Source organism: Megalobrama amblycephala, linkage group LG11 (genome assembly GCF_018812025.1).
Source record: "Megalobrama amblycephala isolate DHTTF-2021 linkage group LG11, ASM1881202v1, whole genome shotgun sequence".
Lineage (NCBI taxonomy): Eukaryota > Metazoa > Chordata > Actinopteri > Cypriniformes > Xenocyprididae > Megalobrama > Megalobrama amblycephala.
Window position 1 is genome coordinate 35,968,833 of NC_063054.1, and position 27,419 is coordinate 35,996,251.

The window sequence follows — 27,419 nt, forward strand, 5'->3', positions numbered from 1 at the left end:
TAGGAATGTAATATAATTACATAAATCTAATAAAATAAAACAAATCCATCTATTCATACATCAACATGAATTTATCAGCGGATGCGCGTTACTGTCTCTTTAAAAATCCAGATGAATGACGTCAGATATTTTGACAGGACAACGGAGAGGAGAGGAGAAACAGGATCCGCCGCTGACAACAACAACAAACACAAAGATGTCTCGAGAAACGCCGAGTCCCGGTCGGTGAGATGCCGGTAACGGAGCGGAGAGGATGCGGCGCGTGGTCGAGCTGCTGGCGCGTGCTGCTGCTCGCTGCGTCCGCGCTCGTGCTGCTGGCGGAGAGAGCGGCGCGTGAGTGACCTTATACCGCATCACAGGTGCATCTAATGCACCCCATAAATCACATTATAACGAACGTTACCGTATTCATTTACCATGATATTTACATAATATTCCAAGATAAATCATGGGACTATTATTGTAGATGTCCAAAATCCATAAAACGTCCAAAAATATGGTAATACTGCAGTACATGTCTGAAATACCATGTAACCGTGACACCTGTACAGAAACATGGTAAAATCATGGTGCTTTTCGGTACTACAATGGATTTTTGGACATGCACCATGGTATTCTTGGAAGTGCACCATGTAAATACTGACACATATATTTATATATTAATATATTGTAAAAATATCTGAAATATATTAATATATAGGAGGATATATAGAAAAATATATGTATATATACTGTGTGCATAAAAAATATTAAGCATGATGTTATGGAGACGACATGTTGTATTATAATAACAATAACTGGCTTTTATGTTGTCAATGCACTGAAGACAAAGGGAATTATTAAAACGTAATATATACTTTGTATCACACTGAACATATTTAATTTCCCATCCACTGTAAGAGTATTGTTAGATGTATAATACTAAACAGAAACATTTAATTAACATTTATTTGAAGGGTGCTTTTTCAAAATAAATATTGTTCCGATGCACCTTTAGAGATTTAGGGATCCTCGAAACACCTGATCTGTCAAAGCTTGACTGTCAGGAATGACAGATTACAGAATTGTTTCTATCATATTACAGTTTAACGTGGATTTACTGTGATATAATCTCATCCCATTTCACTGCTCTTTTGATAGAGATAATCTCAAACATATTCAAGTGCACAGATGGAGATGTTTGGTAACAAATGTTCTCTCTGCTGTTCATCAGTGGTCTGCTGTTTGGGCTTCTACCTGTGGCAGGAGGAGCTGTGTTTGGCCGGATTGACCTTTGCCCTCATGTTGCCGGGGTCACTGGTGCAGGTGTTGAGTTTCAGATGGTACAGGGCCGACGGAGACAAACGTACAGGCCACAATTTCATCATTCACACACTTCACCTGGGCATCTTCAAAAGGTGTGTTTGTGCTTCTGTTTAAATGAACAATTCCTTTAAAAAAAATACAATTCATTTCTTTTACTCCAGTGCTTCCCAAACTTTTTTGTCAGCCGAACCCCTTAGATGTAAAATTTAAGTTAATATATCATTAATTGGTAACACTTTACAATAAAGTCCAATTAGTTAGCATTAGTTAATACATTAACTAACAGTGATCAATACATCTGTTGCAGTATTTATTCATCTTTGTTAACATTAGTTGATTGAAATACAGCTGTTCATTGTTAGTTCTTGTTAGCTGAGGCCTATTAACTAATGTTAACAGAAACAACTTTTGATTGTAATAATGTTTTAGTAAATGTTGAAATTAATATAAACTAAAATTAATAAATGCTTTAGAAGTATTGTTCATGTCCTTGATTATGATTTCACTTTTTTAACTTTAGTTAGTGTGTAATGTTGCTGTTAGATCATAAACAACATCTGCAAATTTACGACTCTCAAAGTTCAATGCAAAGGGAGATATTCACTTTTTAAGGCCTACAACAAATGGCTGGTAGGAACTACAACGAGCTTCTTCCCGTGTTAGTGACATCACTAACCCTAAAATTTACATAAACCCCGCCCCCGAGAACATGCAACAAAGGGGGTGTGGCCATGTTGGGCTGCTTTAGAGAAGAGGAAGAGTTGTTGTAGTAGAGTGTTGTTGTCATGCCGTCATTTTACGCCGGACTGCTTCACAAACGAGGGTCAATTCAACGCTGGATTTGCATAAAAGATGAACATGACGGCACATGCTAGTCGATGAGTTGAATCAACTCCACAGCAACTACATAAATTTATCCACTAACCGTTCAGAAACGTCCAGTTTCATTCTAAAAGTTGTAACTTCTTCCTGAGTCTCTCCATCAGTGTCGACTCCGGTTTGAACAATGTAAGGCTGAACACCGTTACTGACAATCCTCATTTTGGCTGCGTGAGATTCTCCAGCTTTGTTGTTGTTGAGCTGTTAAAGCTCCGCCCTCTTCTGGAAAGGGGGCCGGGAGCAGCAGCTCATTTGCATTTAAAGGGACACACACAAAATAGGCGTGTTTTTGCTCACACCCAAATAGGGGGCAAATTTGACAAGCTATAATAAATGATCTGTGGGGGATTTTGAGCTGAAACTTCACAGACACATTCTGGGAACACCAGAGAGGCATTATAGGTCTCCTTTAAGTGCTATAAAAATAAAGGTGACTTGATGTGTGTTGTGTGTCAGGTTTTGGGATTGCAGTGTGTGTGAATGGACAGCTCCAGGCTCGTCGCAGTCACAGGAGGTGATGCAGCAGGCAGACGTGTCTGCTTTGCGTCTGCTGGAGGTTTTGCTGATGACTCTACCGCAGACGCTTCTGCAGACATACGCTCTTACCATTACCGGCTACGGCTTCTCATCTCCAGGTCAGCCCTGAGCTCAGTTACAGACTGAAACCTGTTTGAAAACAGTCATTTCTAAACTCTTATAGATAACCGTGTGTGTTTTTTGTCTGCAGTTGCTCTGTGCGGTGTCGTGTGTTTGTTCTCGCTGTCCTGGGCGCTGGTGCTCTACAGTCGGGCCTGTTGCTTGATCCGTCCTGGGCATTTGCAGATGCCGCCAGCGGCGCTCCTGTGCCAGCTGCTGTGGAGGGCAGGCATGTTAGCTGCCCGCTTCACCAGCCTCGCCCTGTTCACCCGCACCTTCGGCTGCTGGATCATCGGGGTCGTGGGTGAGTCTGAATGAAGATTATAGATGTGCATGCTCGGGTTTTGTTAGTAAATTACCAGTGAAGTATCTGAAGGAATGTACACTTTGGGGTCAGTAAGAAATTAATACTTTTATTCAACATTAATAATAATAATAAATGTTTCCTGAGCAGCACATCAGCATATTAGAATGATTTCTGAAGGATCATGTGACACTGAAGACTGGAGTAATGATGCTGAAAATTCAGCTTTGATCACAGGAATAAATTACATTTTAAAATCTATTCAAATAGTAAACAGTTTAAATTGTAATAATATTTCACAATATTACTGTTTTTACTGTATTTTTGATCAAATAAATGCAGCTTTGGTAAGCAGAAGAAACATTAAAAAATCTTACTGATCACAAACTTTTGAATTGTAGTGTATGATTTCATGCTACAATCAAAAGAAAAAAATTGCACCAAAAAAAGAAGAAATATATATTTTAAAAAATAATAATAATAATTAGCACAAATGATATTTTTGGTGTATTGTGACATTATTTTATTGATAATTAAGTGCATTCTCCCCCACAGCTTATGAACCGCCTCTATAGCATGCTGTCAGTTGCCACACACAATAATATTACTGACTCATCCCTCAGTTCGTAGAAAATACGTTTTTTAATCTTTGTGTGTCTCATTTTCTCCCAGCGTCTCATTGGTTGATGGCTGCGCTGTGGTTGGTCTCCCAGCAGACTGATATATATGTGGGCCAGTGGTCATGGCGCGTGTTTAACATCATTCTGGGAGGCGTACACATCTTCCTGTTTCTCAACGTGAAGGACGGACCCTCCCGGTTCCGGATGGCAGGATTCTATACGGTACAAACACACACACAATCTTAATGAGAGCATGAGATATATTCGTAATAATGTTATGATCTGTTTTTCTAAGACTCTCTATTGAGCCTATCAATATGCAGAAAATGAATATGGATTTAAAGGAATAGAGCATGCATTATTTGGAGCTGTTCCTTTAAGCAGTTGAGTGACAGCTCTGTTGTTTCTGTGCTGTGTAGGTGATGCTGCTGGAGAATGTTACACTGATATTGGCTGCATCTGACATCCTGACTGATGCATCATGGGATAGCCTGACCGTCCCCACTGCTGTGCTGTGCAGCTTTCTGCTCGGTGAGAGTCTGTGTGTGTGTTCAGCGCACGATAGTAAGACAGATCTCAGTAACAATTGTGTCATACTATGAAAAATAATGTAGACACCCAGAATAAACAATGAAAGTGTTTTGTGTTTTTATGTTCATTAATGGTTTAAGGCACAATATGTAAGATTTTTAGATTAAAATATCCAAAACCCACTAGAACAGTGTTATATATTTTGTTGAAATATATATTTTATATTGTCATATATACAGTACAGTCCAAAAGTTTGGAACCACTAAGATTTTTAATGTTTTTAAAAGAAGTTTCGTCTGCTCACCAATGCTACATTTATTTAATTAAAAATACAGTAAAAAACAGTAATATTGTGAAATATTATTACAATTTAAAATAACTGTTTTCTATTTGAATATATTTCACAAAGTAATTTATTCCTGTGATGGCAAAGCTGAATTTTCAGCATCGTTACTCCAGTCTTCAGTGTCACATGATCCTTCAGAAATCATTCTAATATGCTGATCTGCTGCTCAAGAAACATTTAATGTGTACAATTGTACAAAATATTTGTGTACAATATTTTTTTTCAGGATTATTTGATGAATAGAAAGTTCAAAAGAACAGTGTTTATCTGAAATCTAATCTTTTGTAACATTATAAATGTCTTTACTGCCACTTTTGATTGATTTAATGCATCCTTGCTGAATAAAAGTATTCATTTCTTTAATTTCTTTTCAAAAAAATAAAAATTCTTACTGACCCCAAACTTTTGAACGGTAGTGTATAATGCTACAGAAGCTTTGTATTTCAGATAAATGCTGTTCTTTTGAACTTTCTATTCATCAAGGAATCCTGAAAAAAAAAGTACACAACTGTTTTCAACATTGAAAATAATCATAAATGTTTATTGAGCAGCAAATCAGCATATTAGAATGATTTCTGAAGGATCATGTGACACTGAAGACTGGAGTAACGATGCTGAAAATTCAGCTTTGCATCACAGGAATAAATTACTTTGTCAAATATATTTAAATAGTACATAGTTATTTTAAATTGTAATAATATTTCACAATATTACTGTTTTTTAATTGTATTTTTAATTAAATAAATGTAGCCTTGGTGAGCAGACGAAACTTCTTTTAAAAACATTAAAAATCTTAGTGGTTCCAAACTTTTGGACTGTACTGTATATATTTTATTGTTATATATTTGTGTGTTCTTACATTATCCCAGATGTTTCCAAGAATGTTTAAATCCAGAGAAATAAGAAATTTTAACCAGGACATGGACTGTGTCTGTGCGTCACCTATCAATGACATCATACCCGCATTACCCTTGATTTCCGTCTTATTTTGTAGAAACCATGAAAACACCAGAGATGCTTTAATATATTATGTGTTTTTATTAGACAGGTGAGCAACTGTTTGGATACATTTATAGACAGAAAACTAATCATGTTATATAGCTCAACACAGTAAGTCTTATTCTTTAGATCTCGTTTTCTTGATTTACCAAGAACACCATGTTTTACCATGCCTAATATCAATCTAGCTTACTACAGTGTGCATTAAGTGTCTCATAATAGAGCACAGAGTAACACTATAACAACTTTCAACACACTCAAATGTATCTAATATGATAAACAGCGCTGCGTTACCTCTCATACGCTTGACCGGAAGAAGCAAAAGCGGCGACTGTGGCATAATAAAAGTCCCGCTGCTCTCGAGCCATGTGTCGTGCTCGTCTCTCTTTAGCAATCGCTCCAGCGGCCTCGTTCAGCTCTCATAACACTCGCCCTGCTCTGCTTCATATTACAGTAATGTTAATAATCTCATCCATGAACATGATTTCTGCTTGAATCCCGTCCCAGTTCTTTTCCACCGGCTGTAGTCGTGAAGACAACACCTCCCATCATTCCGCGAAATCAAAGCGTCATCAAGCTACGCCTTTGTTTTGAATAAGTGACCTCTAGTGGCGAGAATTTATGTAGTGTGCCTTTAAAGTGCATTTTTCATTTATTCTGCATTGGGTTTGATCATTTGCACTGAAAAGTATTTTTCCCTTAAATATATTTCATTAAATAAAAACAGGTCTTTCTGTGTGTAAAATAACCGGTATGATGCAAAAGTAAAAAATGCTCTTTATGAATAAGCACACACTGGTATGCCAAACCTTTTTTTTTAAAAATGCAAGTGCTTTGCAACACAATTGAATTTGCTAATGTTCCTTTTCTGAAATTTACCATGGTATGTTATACATTTAAGTACCATACCATATAAATTAAAATGCATTTCAATGTTTTGGACGAAGTCTCTTATTTTCACAATGGCTACATTTATTTAATGAAGTTAAAACAGTAATATTGTGAAATATTTTTACAAATTAAAATGTCTGTTTTCTATTTGAATATGTTTTAAAGTGTAATTTATTCCTGTGATGCAATGCTGAATTTTCAGCATCATTACTCCAGTCTTCAGTGTCACATGATCCTTCAGAAATCATTCTGATATGATGATTTGCTGCTCAAGAAACATTTCTGATTATTATCAATGTTGAAAACAGTTGTGCTGCTTCATATTTTTGTGGAAACCATAATATTTTTTTTTCAAGATTTCAGTTCAAAAGAACAGCATTTATTTGAAATAGAAGTCTTTTGAGATTAATGCAGAAATTAAAGTGCAATTTTACCATTATTGGTCATTTTAACTGTTTGATTAAACATTATTATGATTAAAACATTATTTTGATTATAAATTATTACCCATTCATCAGACGTGCATGAGCTGTTAAAGCTCCGCCCTCTTCTGGAAAGGGGGCCGGGAGCAGCAGCTCATTTGCATTTAAAGGGACACACACAAGTGGCGTGTTTTTGCTCACACTCAAATAGGGGCAAATTTGACAAGTTATAATAAATGATCTGTGGGGTATTTTGAGCTGAAACTTCACACACACGTTCTGGGAACACCAGAGACTTATATTACATCTTGTAAAAGGGGCGTTATAGGTTGTCTTTAATTTTATTACTCTCTATCTTTCTCAGGTTTGACATCCCTGATGTTGTACTATCGTTTCCTGCATCCCAAATCCACTGAAATCTCTCAGGGTTTGCATCAGCGGGCACACATGGGCCGAGAGTGTCTTCAGCAGGGCAATTCGTCCTTCTCTCTGGGGGACAAAAGTCTTCCTCTGGCCCCTCTTCCTATGCTCTTCCCATCCTCTCATCCTTCCTTCTCCCTCTCTGGGATTCCCGGCTCTCTGCTGGAGCATCCCGGGAGCTGCGGCGTGAAGCCGGATGGGGAGTGCCGCCACCATCACTGGTTGCTGATCCGACTCGCCCTGAAAACCGGTGACCCGGGTAAGATTAACGGGGCGTATGGGGCGGGTGGAGTATCCGGGATACTGATGGTGGATCAGAAGGGAGAAATTATAGAAGACGGGTGTGTGTCCACCTCGGAAAGCCGGGACGACACAATGGCGCCACTGTCCGACTGCAGGGAAGAGTTTGAGAGCGTGAGCGAAGCCAGAGCGGAAGAGGAAGCAGATGAGGATGACAGTCTCGAAATGGAGAGCCCATTAGAGTCGCCCGTCTCCGAGTGCAAGAGGAGCTCGCCGGAGGGAAAGTCTGTGTTTGGGGACAGTCCTGAACCCAATTACTGCCCCACCGAATCCAGCTCCACTTTATACTTCAGCGCCGACCCACAATCCCCGAGCAGCTCCAGTAACCCGCGTCTGGACCGCGAGACGGCCTTCGGTTTCGGCTCTGGAACTGGGCTGGAGACTCTGGATGAGCTGAGCCCCATTCCCATAGACGGCGGGCCACACAGGGATCTCGTCAGGGGGTTTCTGGGCCGAGCGGGGCCCTGCTACACCTCCGCGCCTGGACTAAACGGAGAGAGTTCTGGAAGCCACCTCAGAGGCCCCCGCAGGCAGGTGGTTCTGTCCCGCAGGGGTCCGGAGGAGGACGGTGGGTTTTAACAGTATGAACTTTAAGGGGCGTTCACACTGACAGCGATTTTCCAGCGTGAAAGTTTTGAGGCACTGTTGCAACGTGTCTTTAACTTTATGCAAATGAGCTTCAATGGCGTCTACCAATGAGAGTGAAGATGATAGGAGTGAAGGTAAGATGGAGGAGGAGTTAATGCTGTTATGAGCGTTTCACTGTTCTGTGTAATTTGTCTTTGCCCACATTCAGGGATATAATTAAAAAAAAAAAAAATGTGGAAAGCTATTTATCTTGTCCATGATACGATTATACTCTGCTGCAATTTCTATACTCTTTCCCCTCCAGAATGTGAAGTGGCAGGAAAACAGATTCGTTGTCACGCAAAATATATATATAACATATATACACTACTGTTGAAAAGTTTGGGGTCTCTAAGATTTTTGAAATGCATCTCTTCTGCTCACCAAAGCTGCATTTATTTGATCAAAAATACCATAAAAACAGTAATATTGTGAAATATTATTACAATTTAAAATAACTGTTTTCTATCTGAATATATTTTAAAATGTAATTTATTGCTGTGATCAAAGCTGAATTACTCCAGTCTTCAGTGTCACATGATCCTTCAGAAATCATTCTGATATGCTGCTCAAGAAACATTTCTGATTATTATCAATGATGAAAACAGTTACTGCTTCATATTTTTGTGGAAACTGCGATACATTTTTTCAGGATTGAATAGGATAAGTACATAATATTAATAATATTTTGTAACATTAAATGTCTTTACTGTCACTTTTAATCAATTTAATGCATCCTTGCTGAATAAAACTATTATTTTCTTTCAAAAAAAAAATTTGACCCCAAACTTTTGTAAAAAATATATGCATAAAAAATATAATAATAGTTTCACGGCCAACATACAGCCGCTTCCTCTAACGATCACTGTCAGTATGAACGAACAGGGCATTAATGAATAAAATACAAGCAGCTGGAACATTAAAAACTTGAACCTGGATATTTAAGACATTGAATAAAACATTTAGACATATGAAGATATAAACTTTTTTGAATATTTATTTTTCTTTTGTTCTGTTTTTTGTTCCTCACTGTCTATCTGTTTATGTTCAGAATGGAATAATAGTGCACAAATGCATACTAGTTTTTTGAATAAAATAGGGTCTAAAGTAGTATGCAATATGCAACATTAAATAACATTATCACATGATCTCATCACATTGCTTGTTCAATTAAGAAGCATCTAGTTGTCATCTCAGAAATAAAAATGGTTATTTTACATTTTTAATCCAGTTATTTGACAAAATGTTGCACCTATTGGCAGTCCAAACAAATAATAATTAAAAAAGGAGATAAAACTTCATCTGTGTATTTCATGCATGTATGGAAGTAAGCCATTCTGAACATAACCAATAAAAATCTACATGCTGTTGGTTTGAGCTGAAAGCACAATCTTTCTGTAAGCTACAGGTGTGTGTATGTATGTGTGTGTGTGTGTGTGTGTGTGTGTGTGTGTGTGTTCTGTTTAACTTCTGTCCTCTCAGACTGTAATGTAATTCCACTCTTATGAAGGGCTGTGGTCTGGTTTATTATTTTTTGGTGTAAGGTGCCTGATACAGACATAAATATAGACAAAACTCATCTCAGAACATCATAAATGCATTACAGCATTAGAACCATGATTTCAAATTATGATTATTATATTTAGATTATAGATTTGGTCCACTGCTCCACATCCTTCCATCAGAATATTTGCTCTCTGATCTTTTCTGGAACTTCAATTCAATGCCATCTACAGTGATGTATCATTGTTTCTTGGAATTTTAATTTTTTTAATTTTTTGCTAATCTATGATTTTGTGTTTAAAACATTGGTCAATTTTGTTTAGTTGTTTTTCTTGATTTAAAAACTAACCATAACCCTAACATAAATGATCTATCTATCTATCTATCTATCTATCTATCTATCTATCTATCTATCTATCTATCTATCTATCTATCTATCTATCTATCTATCTATCTATCGCTGTTATTTACTTCATTATTACTTTTTATAATTCATTGATTTGTTCATTTACATATTTATAACAACAGTTTTTGGTTGGAGCTCATCTTTACAGAGTTGTACAAATAACATCTCAAACAAAACAAATTCTGAAAGATAAACATATTCTATATATGATACCTTTGGCTCATAATGTTTCAGGGGTGTTTTAGTGAATATCCACTGGAGTGTTTTCACTGTTTGAAGTGCTCACTGTGTGTGTGTTTTCCATTGTTTTTCATTAAAGCATTTTGAGAGTGCGTATAATATCTAATAATTGTTATTTGCATGCATTTTTCTGAAGGATGACTGTGTGCTTAAACAGTACTGATGGGTTATTTCCCCTAACAGGTCAATATCAGCAATAATTTCAAAGCAAATTCAGCCATAAGACTATAGTGATTAGCTGATATTGTGAATGAAAGTTTGTTTGATTTTTCTGGATGTGGGTTGTTTGCTCTTAAGGTGAAATCCATTTATTCATTAAATTCATTTCACAAGAATTATGAACGTGTCCTAATATCTCTCACATATTTGTCCACTTGTGCAATATGTCATCAAGCTCACTTTTTATCTATACTGCTGCACATAGAAAATATTAATCATCGTAAAGGAAATTGCAAATTATGCCAAATATAGCCTACATTAAACAGTGGAAACTATGACTAATATAACAGTCAGCTATGGGAACTGGGAAGACATTGAATTTATACAATAATCCATTTTACGATCTACAGTATAATAAAAGACTCTCCCCTGGGGCCTGTACCATGAAGCTGGATTAGCTGGCTAACCAGGTAAGTTTCAGATTAGTTTGTGCCAATCCTGGGTTTTAGGTACCATGAAAGTGACTTGGCTTTTAGCGGTGTTCATCGCCATAGTAACTTACGCTCCATGGCTAACCTGCTCCGGGGCAGGTTATGTTCTAGGTTAGAGATCTCAAACTGAAATTGGACCAATCAGACGTAAGCTAAGTGACACTGACACACCCAACACAATAAAGTCCATCCCTCAGTTTCTCTTCCTCCAAATTAAATGTCACAATATAGTAAAAACAAATATTTAATGATAAAATTGTCTGGTTTTAATGATAATTACTTAGAATTATTTTATGATTTATATATGATTTGTATAATTATCTATATTTTTATTAATCCATTACATGCACACAAGTTTAGTTTAACAGTTGTTAGTAAGCATTTAGTTTCAATGAATATTAATATATATATAGATCTTATGTAATATAAATAAGTAAATATACTCTTTAAATATGACTACATGTGAACTTGTATATTTGAGTCTCTATTGCTATATATGATCAACTATATAAACTAACTTCACAACTTTCACTTGCACTGATAGAGAAAGATCATTTCTTTTATTTGTCCTCTTTCACAGACAAGTATTTTCCATTAGTGTAAATGCGTTTAAATTCTTCATTTTCAGCAAAAGAGTTTTGAATCACGCTGGCTCTCTCGCGAGAAGTGAATCACAGTTTATCTCTGTTGCAAGGCATGTGATTGGCTGTTTGGCACTGATGTCACAGATTCATGTGCACGCGCTCCACAAACTCAGGATCAAAGCCTGAGTTGACAGAGAAAGTTGATGATCAGCATCATGGTACCAACAAAGCCAGATAGGAGTGGTTTGGTTTTGTCAACTCGAAACTAATCCTATAACCCTGAGTTTGTTCAACTACCATCATGGTACAGGCCCCTGGTTTCACATGCAAGGCTTAAGCTACATGAAAATTCTCAGTTTAATAACTGGCTATTCAAAGTCATTTTTTCAGCTGTAAATGATCATACAGACAGTTTCTGTAGCGGCACATAGTTGTTGCTGTCACGTGGTACATGTTACTTTTCCCAGCGCTGGTAGGGATGGACCAATCACAGTCGTTTCTGATAAGAAACCGAATTTAAAAAATATTTTACAGCGATTGCTGCTGCGGATTTTACACGATTAAATGTATTATTTAATCTATTATTTAATTATTATTAAAATATTATTAAATGAAATTAAAATTTCCGATTTCATTTGAGCAATTTTAATATTTTTATGAAAATAAAGTTTAGTTTATAGGCTATTAATAACTATTCAATGTATTAAAAAAAAACAAAAGGAGTACATTTCTAAATTTTCCACCCCACCAATCCTTTCGAACCTCTTCCGCGCATGCGAACTAGCTTTCGTTCGTGGCTAAAGCGCGCATGCGCAGTGCGCTTACTGAAGTTTGGAGTGATTCGTGGAAGTTTGAGATTTGGAGGAAAAAAAGGCACTGCTGAAAGTCGGGAACTTGTAAAATGGCTTTTCGCAGAAGAAATAAGAGTTATCCTTTCTTCAGCCAAGAGTTTCTCATTCAGAATCACGCGGACATTGTGTTTAGTTTGGTGATTTTCATTTTGATTGGACTGATGTTTGAGGTGAGTTAAAAGAGTTTTGGATTCTCTTTTTTTCTTGTCTGTCTCTCTGCCAGCTGTTTTTCTGCCTGTCTCTCTTTTTTTCTTCTGACTTTTACATCAAAAGCAAACATGCAGTTTTAAGACACACAGTGTCACTTTAAAAACAGACCAAAATGTTTTTTTATTTGAATGTGTAAAGCTTTTGGATCAAATCTAATCCACTTAACGTTAGCTGGTTGTAAAAGTAAGTGTCAGACATTTAATGCATAAACATTTAAGTTTATGCATTTAATCTACGTTAAAAGTGTGCATTAAAGCGACACTCTGCTTGAGTTCAATGCATTAAAAGAATTCATATTCACAACTTTATTCAAAACATTATCAACGTCACCTGGGCCCATATTTCTGCATTGTGATGATGATGATGATGAAGATACGTAAAGCATTATGAACAAGTGTCATAATGCTGTATTTTAAAGTTTTATGATGTTCAGGTTTCTGCTGAAGTGCCACGTCAAGTCTCTCACGCGCGCCCAATTTTACTGACATTCCAAAAGAATCCAATAAGAATCTAAAAGGAATCTCAAAACCGCTTCATATTCATTTACATCATGAATCTGTCGCTTATGAACCCTAAAGCAAAAAAATGGGCATTTACAGTTTCCATATAAAGTCTTCTCAGGTTTGTCATTTTAGCCTGGCAAACAGAAACACTGAATGAAACTCTCTTCAAGGTTCATTTCACCATCTCATCTGTCATGCACATATGTGTGTTCAGAGGGGTTTCCCCTTCACACCTGCTGCTCTGAACATCTGTGTTTCATTCCAACACATCTGTGTTCATGCTTTTAAATTTTAATAAACAAATCTGTGGAAACTCATTTGATTTGATTTGCAATTTCTCATGAATCAAACTGCTGAAATGCATGAGGAATGTCAGCACTGGTTTTCATGCTTCAATGTGCATGTCAATCCTCTGATTATTATCCATACGGTATTCATGAACACATCACTTCCACTCAGTGTAATGCATTACAAGTAACTTGAGTTACGCAATCAGATTACTTTTACAAGTAACTAGTATTTAACACATTACTTTTTCAATTTACATCAAAATATCTAAGTTCAAATAAGTAACGCAAGTTACTTTTTTCACACTGACTGACGGCTCTCCTGTCCTCATGTTGAGAGAAATGAAGTGCAGGTGTTGTGCGCTGTGTGAACATGACGGTTATTGTAGTTCTAGACTGAATGTGAACATGCATTTACTCATCTCACGTGCATGACAACATTCATATTCCTCAAAATGAGTAAAAACAGTTAAATGCAATCTCAGATTTTTATGTAAATCTGTAATAATTAACTATATTAAATTACACAAATATACTTTATGTATTTAATCTCACTTTATTAACCAGTGTCTTTGCTGCTGACCTTCAATGGTCTAATTCAACCATACCAATAGCAAAAATTACTTTAGATTAAATTTAGAAATGAGTGTTGAACTTCCTTCTCTTGTATCCTGTTCTTCTTGAATCCAGAATGTCAGCACAGCTGAAAGCTTTGTTTGAGCGGCACCCTCTACTGTACAGGTGTAAATATACATTTCCTTCAGCCTGAGGCTTTTTTTTTAATTATTATTATTGCTTAATGTACATAACAAGACAGGGAACAATGTAAGACACTTCCATTGAAACAAATATTTAGAGTTTACATTAAAACAAACAAACAAACAAAAAAACAGCAAGGATGAGGACAAAGAGGTAGCCAATGTACAGCCTGAGGCTTATTCATTTCACTTTTGGTGTAAAAGGGCCTTAACATTAGCCAAAAAAATAAAAAAATATTTTGTTGTTATTAAAAAACAAACAAACAGCCCAGCCCAGGTGAGAAAAAGTAATGCAAATGTAATGTATTGCATTACTACTAGAATTATTATAATAAGCTATTATTTTCAGTCAATTCAAGTCAATGTTTTATTTGTCAAATGTGCAACAATGTAGCAGACAGCAATATTTTTGACATTGAAATGACAATTTTGTACAAAATCCCATTTATTAAACATTTTAAATAAACAAATTTTATAAGGAAGTAGTAGAATAAGTACTAATAAGTAAACATTTTGCAAGTTGCAAGTAAACAACATTGATTTTTTTTTTTTTCCTTCAAATTGCGAGTTTATATTTCATAATTTGGATTTTATAACTCACAATTTAAAGTTTATACTTATAGTTGTGGGAAAAAAGTCAAAATTGTGAGATATAAAGTAGCAATTACTTTATTTTTCTTAAATTCTGTGGCAGGAACAAGCTTCAATACAATACAAACTACTAATATTATTAAAATACTTTATGTATAAGACTTTTCTTTGGATATTATATTATATAATATTTCCCACTGTTGTTATGTTATTCCTTTTGAGTCTCTGTATTGGATTGCCGTCAGAATAAAATACGCAGACAGGAAGTGTCTAACAATATTTTTAAATGTTTAAGAACGAGTAATAAATCTAAACTTTAAATTTCAGCTGTAACAGAATGAAAGCACATGAGTTTATTATAGAACGTGATCTATATGTGTGTGTTAAAAAGGTAAAGGGTCACATCTGTGTGTTTAGCTCATCATTGAGGAAATTTCTTCTCTCTTTCAGACAACAGCAAAAACAGCCATTTTATTCATCCAGCCTCAGTACAACATCAGCACCATGAGCGCAGGTGTGACACACACACACACACACACACACACACACACACACACACACACACACACACACACACACACACACACACACACACACAGTCATTTGCTTTGATATACTGTAGTCTGTCATATCCAGTGTGGTCTGACGCATCAGTAACAGGAGCTAACGTGTGTGTGTGTTTCAGACGGAGAAGTGACTCTGTATCATTACGGATGGAAAGACTGTGCCACTGTCCTCTTCTATCTTTGTATCACCATCATCCTTCATGCAGTTGTGCAGGAGTATGTGCTAGATGTAAGTGCTACATTGCAATTCATTTTGGGTAATGTAGCTTAATGTTATTAGTGCAGGATGCACAGCCATATAGATGGCTCCATTATGGGAGAAAAAATCATTAGAAAGTAGTTTTTTTTGCAAGCAACAGATACGTTTCTTTAATTTGCATACCATATTATTGTAATTTTTTTTACATGTGCTTCATTGTAGAAGGTAAACCGTCGTCTCCACCTGTCAAAGAGTAAAAACACAAAGTTTAATGAATCTGGGCAGCTGTGTGTGTTTTACCTGGTGTCCAGTGTATGGAGTCTCTATGTCATGGCCACAGTAAGAACCGGCAGATCACACACACTCTCACACACACACAACATATTAAACCTCAAGCTTTCTGTTTGGCACTTAATTGTTTATGTGATTAATAGGAGGGATATCTCCTGCATCCCAGCAGCCTTTGGGAGAATTACCCTCATGTTCACCTGAGGTACGTACACGCATAATCAAAGCATGAATCTCATGAAAACTGTCAAAAACACTTTATATGCACATTTTGGGATATTGCATAAAAAAACGCTGGATGGAAAGGCAAAGATGCACATAAATTCTACAAATGCACATAAAAATTTGTGCTCAATTGAGGGGGATACTTTTTTTTTTTTTTTTTAATTTAAAAAGACATGCGCATTAACTACGATGGAAACACATTTGCTGAATAAATCCCTCAGTGTGCAATAAAAAACTCAAGTGACTTTGCCTCAACAGAGGATGTGATTGGATAACTAGACTAACCAGCAGACCAATCGCATCACAGCATATCAAATGTTGGTTTGATCATTCTGAAATGTCTGAGTCAGAGTCTATCATCAGAATGATTTGGTTTAATTCCCTCCCAGAACTGTCTATCACATGATTGCGTTCTCAAACACAAGCATCCGAACACAAGAGAACATGACAGCAGTTATTGCGTTTCATTCGACATAAGTCATTTATGATGGAGGAAAAAAGAGCCACATTAGCTTTCCCGATTGCAGCAACTTCCATTTTTATTACAGATATTTTGCAGCAATTTCCCAGAAAGTGATGTCCTCTTAAACTCATGGGACGGAAATGCTGCTTTATTTGCAAATATTTGTTTCGATATTCCAATTTTGTGCATGTTAAATTCTCAACTTTGGATGAAAACATCTCGGTGGTTGAATTGATTGTGGTTGGTTCTGTCATGTGATTGTAATCGTCTTTCTGTCAGGTTTCAGGTGAAGTTCTTCTACCTCACACAGCTGGCATACTGGTTTCACGCACTACCTGAGCTTTACTTCCAGAAAGTGAGAAAGGTAAGAGAAGACGACAGGATCGCAGAAACTTTGCAGGGGACATACGTATGTATACGCATAATAAAATTAAAGTATATAATAAAAGAAATATAATAAAAATATAACTGTGTTGCTCTAATGTTTTTAGGAGGAAATCCCTCGTCAGCTGCAGTACATCAGTCTCTATCTGGTACACATTCTCGCTGCGTATCTGTTGAAGTAAGTCATGGACTATAGACGCGCTCACACATGAAAACCAATAAATCGCCATAAAATTGCTGGATTGATTTTTATTAAAAGTCTTTTATGGTATGAAACGGGTACCATGTCTGTTATTTACACTACCAATGGGCTTTCTTTTGTCAGTGTACCAGCAAAATACTGTTTCCAAAAGAACTTCCATATATATGTACATGTATGTATAAAAAATATATAATATACAAAATTTTATAATGAATATAAATACGTAATATTTCAGTATATGTATAATATTCATACATTACATAAGTAAAATATATAATTTTAGGGCTTTGTTATACATGGATGTTTATATGTGTGCTCTAAACTAAAAAAAAAACAAGTTTATTTAAACAATATTATAATTTAACAACTATTACTGTATAATATCAGATATTTGCATGAAGAATGATTAATTTAATATATATTTTTCATCTCTCTTTAGCTTGACACGGGTCGGGCTGGTTCTGTTGTTTCTGCAGTATCTTTCCGAGATGGGCTTCCATCTGTCTCGACTCTTCTACTTCATTGATGAAAACCACCACAAAATGTGAGCAAACTCCCTCAGACATATGCGAAAAATCATGCTTTAATTTCATTACAATTCAAAAGATTTTTTTTAGAAGAAATTAATACTTTTATTCCGCAAGAATGCATTAAATTGATCAAAAGTGACAAAGATGTGAACTTTAATATTCATCAAAGAATCCTGGGAAGAGAATAGCAGCAACTGTTTTCAACATTGATGATGATGATGATGATGATAATCATAAATGTTTCTTGAGCAGCAAATCAGCATATTAGAATGATTTCTGAAGGATCATGTGACACTGAAGACTGGAGTAATGATGCTGAATATTCAGCTTTGAATCACAGAAATAAATTACATTTTAAAATATATTCAAATAGAAAACAGTTATTTTAAATGAAAATAATATTTCACAATATTACTGTTTTTACTGTATTTTTCATCAAATAAATGCAGCCTTGTTGAGCACAAGAGATGCATTTCAAAAGCATTAACTGACCCAAAACGTTGACGGTAGTGTATATCATAATCTCTCTATATAACAGCAATATGCTTGTATTGTGTTTGTGTGTAGGTTTGAGATGTGGTCCGTTGGGTTCGTCCTGACCCGTATGATCACTCTGACTCTGATGTTCCTGGCTGTCGGCTTCGGATTGGCTCGTTCTGAAAACCAGACGCTTGATTTGGAGACTGGAAACTTCAACACTCTTTCTATCAGGTGAGACTCAAGTTCACGCTCATTGTAGTTCAGCACATCACGAGAGACCCGGACATGAGTGTGTGTGTGTGTGTGTTTGACACGCAGGTTGCTGGTGTTGTTCATGGTGTGTTTCACTCAATCATGGCTGCTCTGGAAGTTCTTCCGTTTCCAGCTGAGCCGAACGCGCGAGCTGAGATTGGAGCAGGCGGCCCGGAAGAGAGCCGCTGCTAAACAACAGATGCAGCGCACGCCGAAACGGGATTCAGGTACACGCTCATTTAGAATTATACCGCACTAGATAGACACTGATATACTCGTATCTTCGCTTTGGGGTAAAAAGAAGTTAGAAATATCTGAGCATCATTATACTGTTGGCAAACAATATCTGCTGCGCACTTTCCTCTCAATAACAAGATAAATGTCACCATTGGCTAAAACAGGAGAAAACATGAGTAATTTTGGTTAAACTAAGCTTTTAAGCTTAAGGTTTGGATATACTTCAAGTTAAATAGAAAAATTAACTTGTGTGCCGTAAAAAACAAACAAAATCAGGTTCATTTCGGGAGGTCGAAACTACTTGCCAGCGGTGTTTTCTCTGAGGAGGCAAGAGTGGCAGTGCCTCATCAAAAAAATGGAAATGGGAAAATAATCCACAGTACAAAAAGAAAACAATGCAAATATTGTGAAATATGCTAGCGCTGCATAATTCTGGATAAATAGAGAATCACAATGTTTTTGTTTCAAACAGAGATCTGACAAATAAACAAAATAACATGTAATTTACTAGAGGCTTAATTAATCTGAATTGTTGTAAAAAATTGGGTTGAGTGAATGATTCAATGACTCACTCATAAATGCTTCACTTGTTTCATTATTGGATGAATCGGCTTTTATTTTTCATTTTATTTTTGAATGGCCCTGTCCCAAATGGCACACTCCGGACTTGTGGACTTCCTCAGAGTCCACACTTTGGTGACGTCATGTAGTGCAGACCTATAGGACCCTTGGCGCGAGTCCACGAGGGCGCATTGAGAGGCATTTTTAGGGCAGACTCGATCGTCAGGCTGGAAATAATGGTCTGGTTGTTTTTTGACAGGAGCTGCAGGTTCGGGGAATATGCTGCCCGTTGTTGTTGTTGTTGTTTTTACCATTGTGTTTGCGAGATGGCTTGCCATGCAGAGAAATCATATTTTTGCGCTCCGACGTCATAGTAGAATACGAGATTATTTTTTGTGCAGTGTTGTATTTATTATCCCCCCCAACCTCCAACTAATCATACACACATTTCTACAATCCTTAACTTCATGAAAAGATTTGGACTTACCAAGGATTGAGAGCGTTGTATGAAGATCAGTGGTTTCGAGGTGGAGTCCGCACCGGCTCAGTCAGGGTCCGGTGCTCTTGAGGCTCGATGGAGTAAAGTAATTGCAGGTTCAGATAATAGTCTTATGTAAAAAGTAATTTCACTCTGAGTCTTGTTTAGAAAAGTTTACGAATCGCCAAATACAATGGCTTCAGTTTAATAACAAGATACAGAAATAAAAAAATTACAAAGAACATAAAAGCGAGTAAAGTCTTCACCCGGGGTGTGGCAATCTTCTGTTGTACAACTTCCAATATATAGTCTAAACACATCCTCCTTCCTGACTCAAAAACATCTCCTTGTTTGTTAGAGTACAAGATACAGAGGTCATCTACGGGTTACACACGTACAGCACGTCTTAACACATTTTCTAACTTAAACTCAACGACTTTCATATTAAACATTCTAGTTCTGCAAAGAGGCATATAGCTTGTATTAAAAATACACATTTCGATTTACTTGTGGTAAAAAACATACGTTAGCCTTGCATTAGTTCTTCTTGTTACTTCCCCTTTCTGCAACTAAAGCATACACTGTCGTTAGCTCTGCTTATCACTTCTAAGAAAAATAAGAAAATGTAGAAGAAATAAAAATACATATTAGCCATTCTAAATGTTGACCTCTTTGGCCTTTAACTATAATACTCAGACTCAACCGGCGCTGAAGCTTTTATATTCAAAGCCTCAACCTCGTTTGTAATCTGTTTCAAGTCACACATAAAAGTATTCAACATACATGATTGTTTAATAAGCATGATCAATCTCAAATTAATTCTTTGCTGTTGTCTCAATAATTTAAGAATTTCCTTGGCCTTCGGATCCATCTTCATTCCTTCTCCTCTCGTGGTTCTTCCTCTCTTCCTCCTCTTGTTTCTTCTTGATTTCATCTTGTTCTTTTTGCAAACCTTGAGTAATCAGATTGACCATATCAACTCTAGGTTTCCCCTGATGAATTAGTTCATTTGGTAGGAAATTTTCAGTACAGTTCTTATTTGTTAGAGCAGTTTCCACAACAGCATACAAATGCTGATGTTATGCACGGAGGAAAGGGTAAGGAAATAAAAGTTATCGACTTTGTAGCTAAACGTTATAACTTGTCAAAATCGAACTTGTCATATCGCAGATGAATCGCCTTCGATAATGAACGCGATATTGCGTGGCTTTTCAGTGATCTACGGCTCTGTCTATTAAATGCCGCTCCATTTGAAAGCAGGTGATGGCGATTTAGCGGTAATTGGGGAACCGGCTTTACTGACGAAATGCGTGTGACAATCTCATGCGATATATCGTGCAGCCCTATTTACAGGTTTAAATATAAATACTAGGTTTACATACGACTCAGTAAAGCCCTGACATTCGGTTCTATTTATTTAATGAATCATAATGCGATCGTATTATTCAACGCGCTGTTATTATGTTTGAGATATCAACCACTGTTTCTATAAACTGTAGGTAACAACTGGTAAAATGTACACCTAGGTCATAAAAACCGTAATGATACTTACACTTAAGTATTTTCTTCTCAGCCATGTCATCAATTGCTCTTGAGCGAAATCTCCTCCCATCCGTTGTCTGATTGACATTTCGCAAGGAATCCTGGGTAGTTAAAGTGTGCGGAGCCTGCATTTATGCGGGCTTCGCGGAAGACCGCTTCAAGGGTACAAAGGGGGCGTTGCTGAGCACACTTCAGAGCGTTAAAATGCTGAATGGGACGGCCTACGGACTCGTAGACTCGGCGAGCACGCACAATTTAAGTCCACGAGACCATTTGGGACAGGGCTGAAGAATATTGAATGACTGATTCAATGACTCACTCATAAATGCTTCTCTTGTTTCATTATTGGATGAATCAGCTTTTTTAAAAAAAAAAAATTATTTCATGAATCTATTGAATGAATGATTCAATGACAAATACATTAACTGTCACTTATCACCAACTACTGGTGTAACGATGTAATTGATACAATCTTTATTTCATGTTATTTTGATTGCTTCTGTAGACATCAGTGTTTATATCCAAACTATAAACTTTTATCCAGTACTTCTGTAAAAATACAATAAATACATTGTTAAAATACAAATTAAAAGTTTTTTTGATTTTATTTTATATTTTGAATTAAGATGAAAAATGTTTCAAAATTAAACTATATATATATATATATATATATATATATATATATATAATTTATTTTAACATCTAGTTTAATTTTGAAACATTTTTCATATATATATATATATATATATATATATATATATATATATATATATATATATATATATATATATATATATATATATATATATATATATATATATATATATATATATATATATATATATATATATATATATATATATATATATATATCTCACTAAGAAGGTGGAGCCCCAGATCCACACTTCCTGTTACATAATTGCCATGGACCAATGGTAGTTCAAAGGTGTTTACCAGCCAAAGTGAAAGTTCACTTTTGCAAGCTGTTTTAAACTCCAGAAACGAACTAACACAAGCAACTTACTGAAAACCTGCAACACATGGCCAACGCGCTCTGTATGACTAGTTGTCCAGTCCAATTCTGTTCACACAGCCCGAGTTTTCCAAGAATGTGGTTGTGAGTCCTGAAAACGTATAGGTGTGAGTTTGGTTATAGAATGCGGTTGTCACTACCATTAAAAAACTGAACTGTGTGTGAATGTAACCGTATCAATGACTCAAAAACAGGACTGACAACCATATTCTGCTGCTGTGTGAACATGGCCTTTGTTCTAAATGAAGTCACACCAGTTCATTCTTCTATTTCACTTGATGTATGTCAGAACCTTAAGCTTAAGAGTTAGTTTACCTAAAAGTGTTAAATACTCATTACACTTTTTCATATGCAGTGCGATACAAGCTACTGCAGTAGGCAAGATTTATGGCTTAACTGTTGGTCACACAAAGCTTTTGTGAAGAGCTTAGAAATTATTTTAAGGTTTCTAGGTGAACTTTGCCTGGCCTCTGGGCAATAATATTCTTTTATTATGTGTGTGTGTGAAAGCCAAAACGTGACACACAGAAGGACAAACGCTGGTTTTGTAGGTCTGATGTCTTGGGTTACACATGACGTTGTTTGGTGTTCAGTGATGGATCTAACACGAGCTGTTTGTGTTCTGCAGTCGGTCATCATGAGAATGGACTCATTAAAGCGGAGAACGGCACGTCTCCTCGTCTCAAGAAGATCAAAGCACCGTAAACTTCAGCCTCATTCCAGCAGATGGCCTCCACACATCGAGGGCACAGGAACAGGAAACAGATCATCTGCCTGCTGCTTCCTGTTACCACGTCAAGAGAAGTGCATGTGGCGTTTCTCCAAGGAAGTGACAACAGGACTTTCAACAGGCTCTTGTCAACGTTCTAAACTTCTTTCCAGTTTCAGTATTCATGTTATTTCTTCTGCATATGTTTCTAAACTTCACTCAGTCTTTCTTTATTAAAGCGCTGTTTTGAGGTTAGTTTGTTTTTCTGCATCTGCATATCTTGAGGTACAAAAACGGCGACTATGGTGGCCTAGAAAGGACACTCATTGAGATGATTTGAATCAAATGTGTTATTGTGAGACTCGTTCACACATTCTGAGTTTGTAATGAACAAAAGATTTACATGACAATCCAAAATGAACCGGCAAAAGAGACAAGGAAAATCCATGTTTTTGTCCGGTTTGAGGTAGGAACAAGTGTTGCGGTAATGAAGTGACCCTGAATGAGAGCAAACACACAGCGAACACACTCACTCACTCAGCCTTTCTCCTGTAATGAGCGTTTATTCTGCTTTGTACGTTTGTGCAGTTTGATATTTGATTGTAAATGACGATGCTTTATAAATATTGAACCTTTTTGAATAGTTAAATTGTTTTTTTTTTTGAGTTGTCTGTCTTTGCAGAAACATTTCAGCCTTTGTTTTATTTACTTCATTGTTTATTACATCAAATAAACGGATAATTCACATTAGGTAATAGAGTAACTTTAATGAAATCATGTCACATTTCATCCAAGAAAATTGTTTTACATTAAGAAAAAGGTGTTTTGTTTCATTGTCTGCTCATACATAAAAATAAATAAAATCAGCATAAACTGAAAACATTTATATTTAAAATGGCACTTTAGAAATATTTAAATACCTTTTGTTGCATTAAAGCCTATTTTTCAATGCAAAAAAAATTTGTTTATTAAATAAAATGCTTCATTTGTGTAATGCAAAAATCACATTCTCATCAGTAATACAAATATTTATAAAAAGCATGCCTGGACATGTTTTTTTATTAATTAAAAACAGAAAATTAAATATGAGCACCATGGCATATATGGACTGTATTTTAGAAAAGCACTTAATGAAATATTTCATTATTGAAAAAAACCCCAAAACATTTAATGGTACTAAAATCAAGTGGACTGATTCACAAAACATTCTTAAAAATACATTCCTTCAGAACTGCCATTTTATTTTCTAATTAAAACAATTATGAATTTTGTATTCCCAAAAATATTTAGTGTTCTTTAAAAAAAATTCTCAAGTAACATTTTTAATGGTTTGTGTGTAATGCAAAAGCATTAACATAATTTTTCCTCCCATCTTGTTTTTTTTATCACCATGTCTGGATGCGCTGTAGATAGCATCATTAATTATAATGGGTTCTGTTTGGTTTTGTCGCATCGCACCGCTCACATCTGGTGTAGACACAGTGTAACAATAATTCAGATAGCTTTTGTAAAAAAATAAATAAACAGTTGCTGTGGGAATGTTATTAATGTGACCAGTACCATCTTTTGGTTGGCAACACTAACGTGTAAATAGAAGCTCTTTGGTTGAACTTGATTCAGTCGTGGACAGTGGTTCCACATGATGGAAACATGTAGGATGAACTAAAATAAGACATGATTAAATCAAGTTCATCCTACATTAAGTGTTTGAGTAGATTTAACATGTTTCCATCTTGTAGAACCACTGCCAATGATCAGCCAAAGTTTTTGAGTTTACAGTTGTGACTAAATATTTCCCCAGGACAATACTTAATAATACTGCTACAAGATTTTATTTTTCTAATCTAGCAAGTAATTCTCGTTAAATGAATACATTTCACACACTTAACATGTGGTTCAACATGAGGTTGAACCAACTGGCTTCACAGTTTATTGAACGGATTTGAGGACTTATTATATGTGAATTGTTGCACTAGGAAAAATAAGACTTATTCAAGTGTTATGGCAACGTTAAAGGTGCCTTTTCTTCCACCACGATGCCACCATAGGGAGGATCTGACCATAATGTTGTTAATCTTCAACCTAAACATCAAAGACTTCTTGAAAGGGAGATACCTCAGGTTAAGACTGTTAAGATTTGGAATAAAGAGAGTATTAAGTGCCTTCTGGGTTGGTTTGAATGGGACACCTTTGACTCCCCAGACCTAGATACTCATACAACTGTGGTCTCAGATTATATTAGTTTTTGTGTGGAGTCAGTTATACCCACAAAAACGTATAAAATATATCCTAATAACAAAGAAATTAAAACAAGAAGAAAATAGCTTATTAATTCTAATAATGATGTCTTAGCAAAAAGAGACATTCAAAGAGAAATCAAAAGACAAACTAAAGTAGATAAGGCCCTATACACAAACTATATAAACAAAGAAATTGAGGCTAAAATGTCACAAGGAAATGCAGGCCTGGGAGGGAATTAGGACGATGATTAATATCCCACATAAGAGTATAGGGAAGAAAAATATAAACACGACAGCTATAGATGAAAATTTTGAACTAGCAAACAGGTTAAATTTGTTCTTTTCTCGTTTTGAGGGGAATAATGAGGAGAGAAATAAAAATGAAGAAAATGCTTTGACATCGACTAATAATTTTTCTATTACAGAAGCTGATGTCAAAATAATGTTCCAAAAATGAGTCCTGGGCCAGACAATATTTGTGGTTATGTATTAAAATCTTGTGCTGAGCAATTATCCACAGTTTTTGTTTTATTGTTTCTTGACCAGCATGTAGTGCCAACCTTATAGAAAAACTTCAGCTATGGTACCTATTCCTAAAATTAACTTGGCGATTATCATCCAATTGCATTGACTTCTTTGGTGTTTAAATGTTGCGAAATGCTTGTTATAAGAGGTATATAGTGGAAAACATACAGCATTTATTGGATCCATTTCAATTTACTTATCAGCCCAATAAGGGAGTAGATGATGCTATTTTAAGGGATGTGCAACGATTAATCGCGATTAATCGGTTGCAAAATAAATATAATCGTTTGCAAAATAATATATTTCATAAATATATACATGTATGTGTATGGAAGAGGATTAGGGCCAAGCAATAATAAAAAAATAAAACCATCTTGAGATTAAAGTTGTTAAATTTCGAGAAAAAAGTTGAAATAAAATGTTGAGAATAAACTCGTTAAATTATGAATTTGTTCTCATAATTTAACGACTTTTTTCTCGAAATTTAACGACATTTTTCTCATAATTTAATGAATTTGTTGTCGTAATTTAATGACTTTCTCGTAATTGAATGACTTTATTCTCATAATTTAATGACTTTATTCTCAACATTTTATGTCGACTTTTTTTCTCGAAATTTAACAACTTTTTTCTCATAATTTAACGAATTTGTTCTCATAATCTAACGACTTTTTTCTCATAGTTTAACGAATTTGTTCTCATAATCTAACAGCTTTTTTCTCGTAATTTAATGAGTTTATTCTCAACATTTTATCTCGACTTTTTTCTTGAAATTTAATTTTTTTCACATAATTTAACAAATTTGTTCTCATAATCTAACGACTTTTTTCTCATAGTTTAACGAATTTGTTCTCATAATCTAATGACTTTTTTCTCGTAATTTAATGACTTTATTCTCAACATTTTATCTCGACTTTTTTTCTCGAAATTTAACGACTTTTTTCTCATAATTTAACGAATTTGTTCTCATAATCTAACGACTTTTTTCTCATAGTTTAACGAATTTGTTCTCATAATCTAACAAGTTTTTTCTCGTAATTTAACGAGTTTATTCTCAACATTTTATTGCGACTTTTTTCTCGAAATTTAACGATTTTTTTCTCGAAATTTAACAACTTTAATCTCGAATTGGTTTTATTTTTTTATTATTGCTTATGGCCCTAATCCTCTTCTGAATATGTGTCTGTATTTATATATACATAATTATTATACACAGAACACACACACACATATATTACGTAAACACAGACTTTTATTTTGCAAACGATTAATCGCGATTTATCGTTGCACATCCCTACTGTTGAATATTGTTTATTCAGATATTGAGGGTTCCAGAAATCATGTAAAAATTCTCTTTCTGCCTTAAATAACACAATCTGTATTGCCTGAAAGACTATCTAGATTTCTCTCTAGATGGAGGACTAATTTTGTGGTTACATGATTTTTTTTTAAGTAATAGAGTTCAACGTGTGTGTGTGGGTACCTCATTGCCTGAAAAACAAATTACGAATGTTGGTTCTCCACAAGGTTGTGTCCTCTCATCCCTATTGTTTATTTTTTATACAAACAGTTGCAGGAGCATTTGTCAAGGGAGACATTTAATCAAATTTGCAGATGGTACTGCATTGGTTAGTCTCCTTAA

At 35.5% G+C, this 27,419-nt stretch overlaps 2 protein-coding genes across 3 annotated transcripts; both read left to right on the top strand.

The window, feature by feature from the left end:
* xkr5a (XK related 5a) lies at window positions 1–8,705 on the top strand. Of its 2 annotated transcripts, none has more exons than XM_048207768.1 (7): window positions 1–333; window positions 1,214–1,397; window positions 2,641–2,819; window positions 2,912–3,124; window positions 3,797–3,966; window positions 4,164–4,275; window positions 7,298–8,705. In XM_048207768.1, the coding sequence occupies exons 1-7, from the start codon at window positions 231–233 to the stop codon at window positions 8,230–8,232; spliced, it is 1,896 nt and encodes a 631-aa protein (XP_048063725.1). In that variant the 5' UTR covers window positions 1–230; the 3' UTR covers window positions 8,233–8,705. The 2 variants fall into 2 exon arrangements, with proteins under 2 accessions (XP_048063725.1, XP_048063726.1); XM_048207769.1 differs by having other exon boundaries at window positions 236–359.
* Window positions 8,706–12,448: 3,743 nt separating this feature from the next.
* tram2 (translocation associated membrane protein 2) lies at window positions 12,449–23,771 on the top strand. The gene is made up of 11 exons (XM_048207770.1): window positions 12,449–12,684; window positions 15,314–15,377; window positions 15,549–15,658; window positions 15,851–15,967; window positions 16,063–16,121; window positions 16,884–16,968; window positions 17,096–17,166; window positions 17,630–17,734; window positions 18,288–18,431; window positions 18,519–18,679; window positions 22,932–23,771. Exons 1-11 carry the CDS (start codon window positions 12,565–12,567, stop codon window positions 23,006–23,008), a joined length of 1,113 nt encoding a protein of 370 aa, XP_048063727.1. The 5' UTR covers window positions 12,449–12,564; the 3' UTR covers window positions 23,009–23,771.
* Window positions 23,772–27,419: the final 3,648 nt, after the last annotated feature.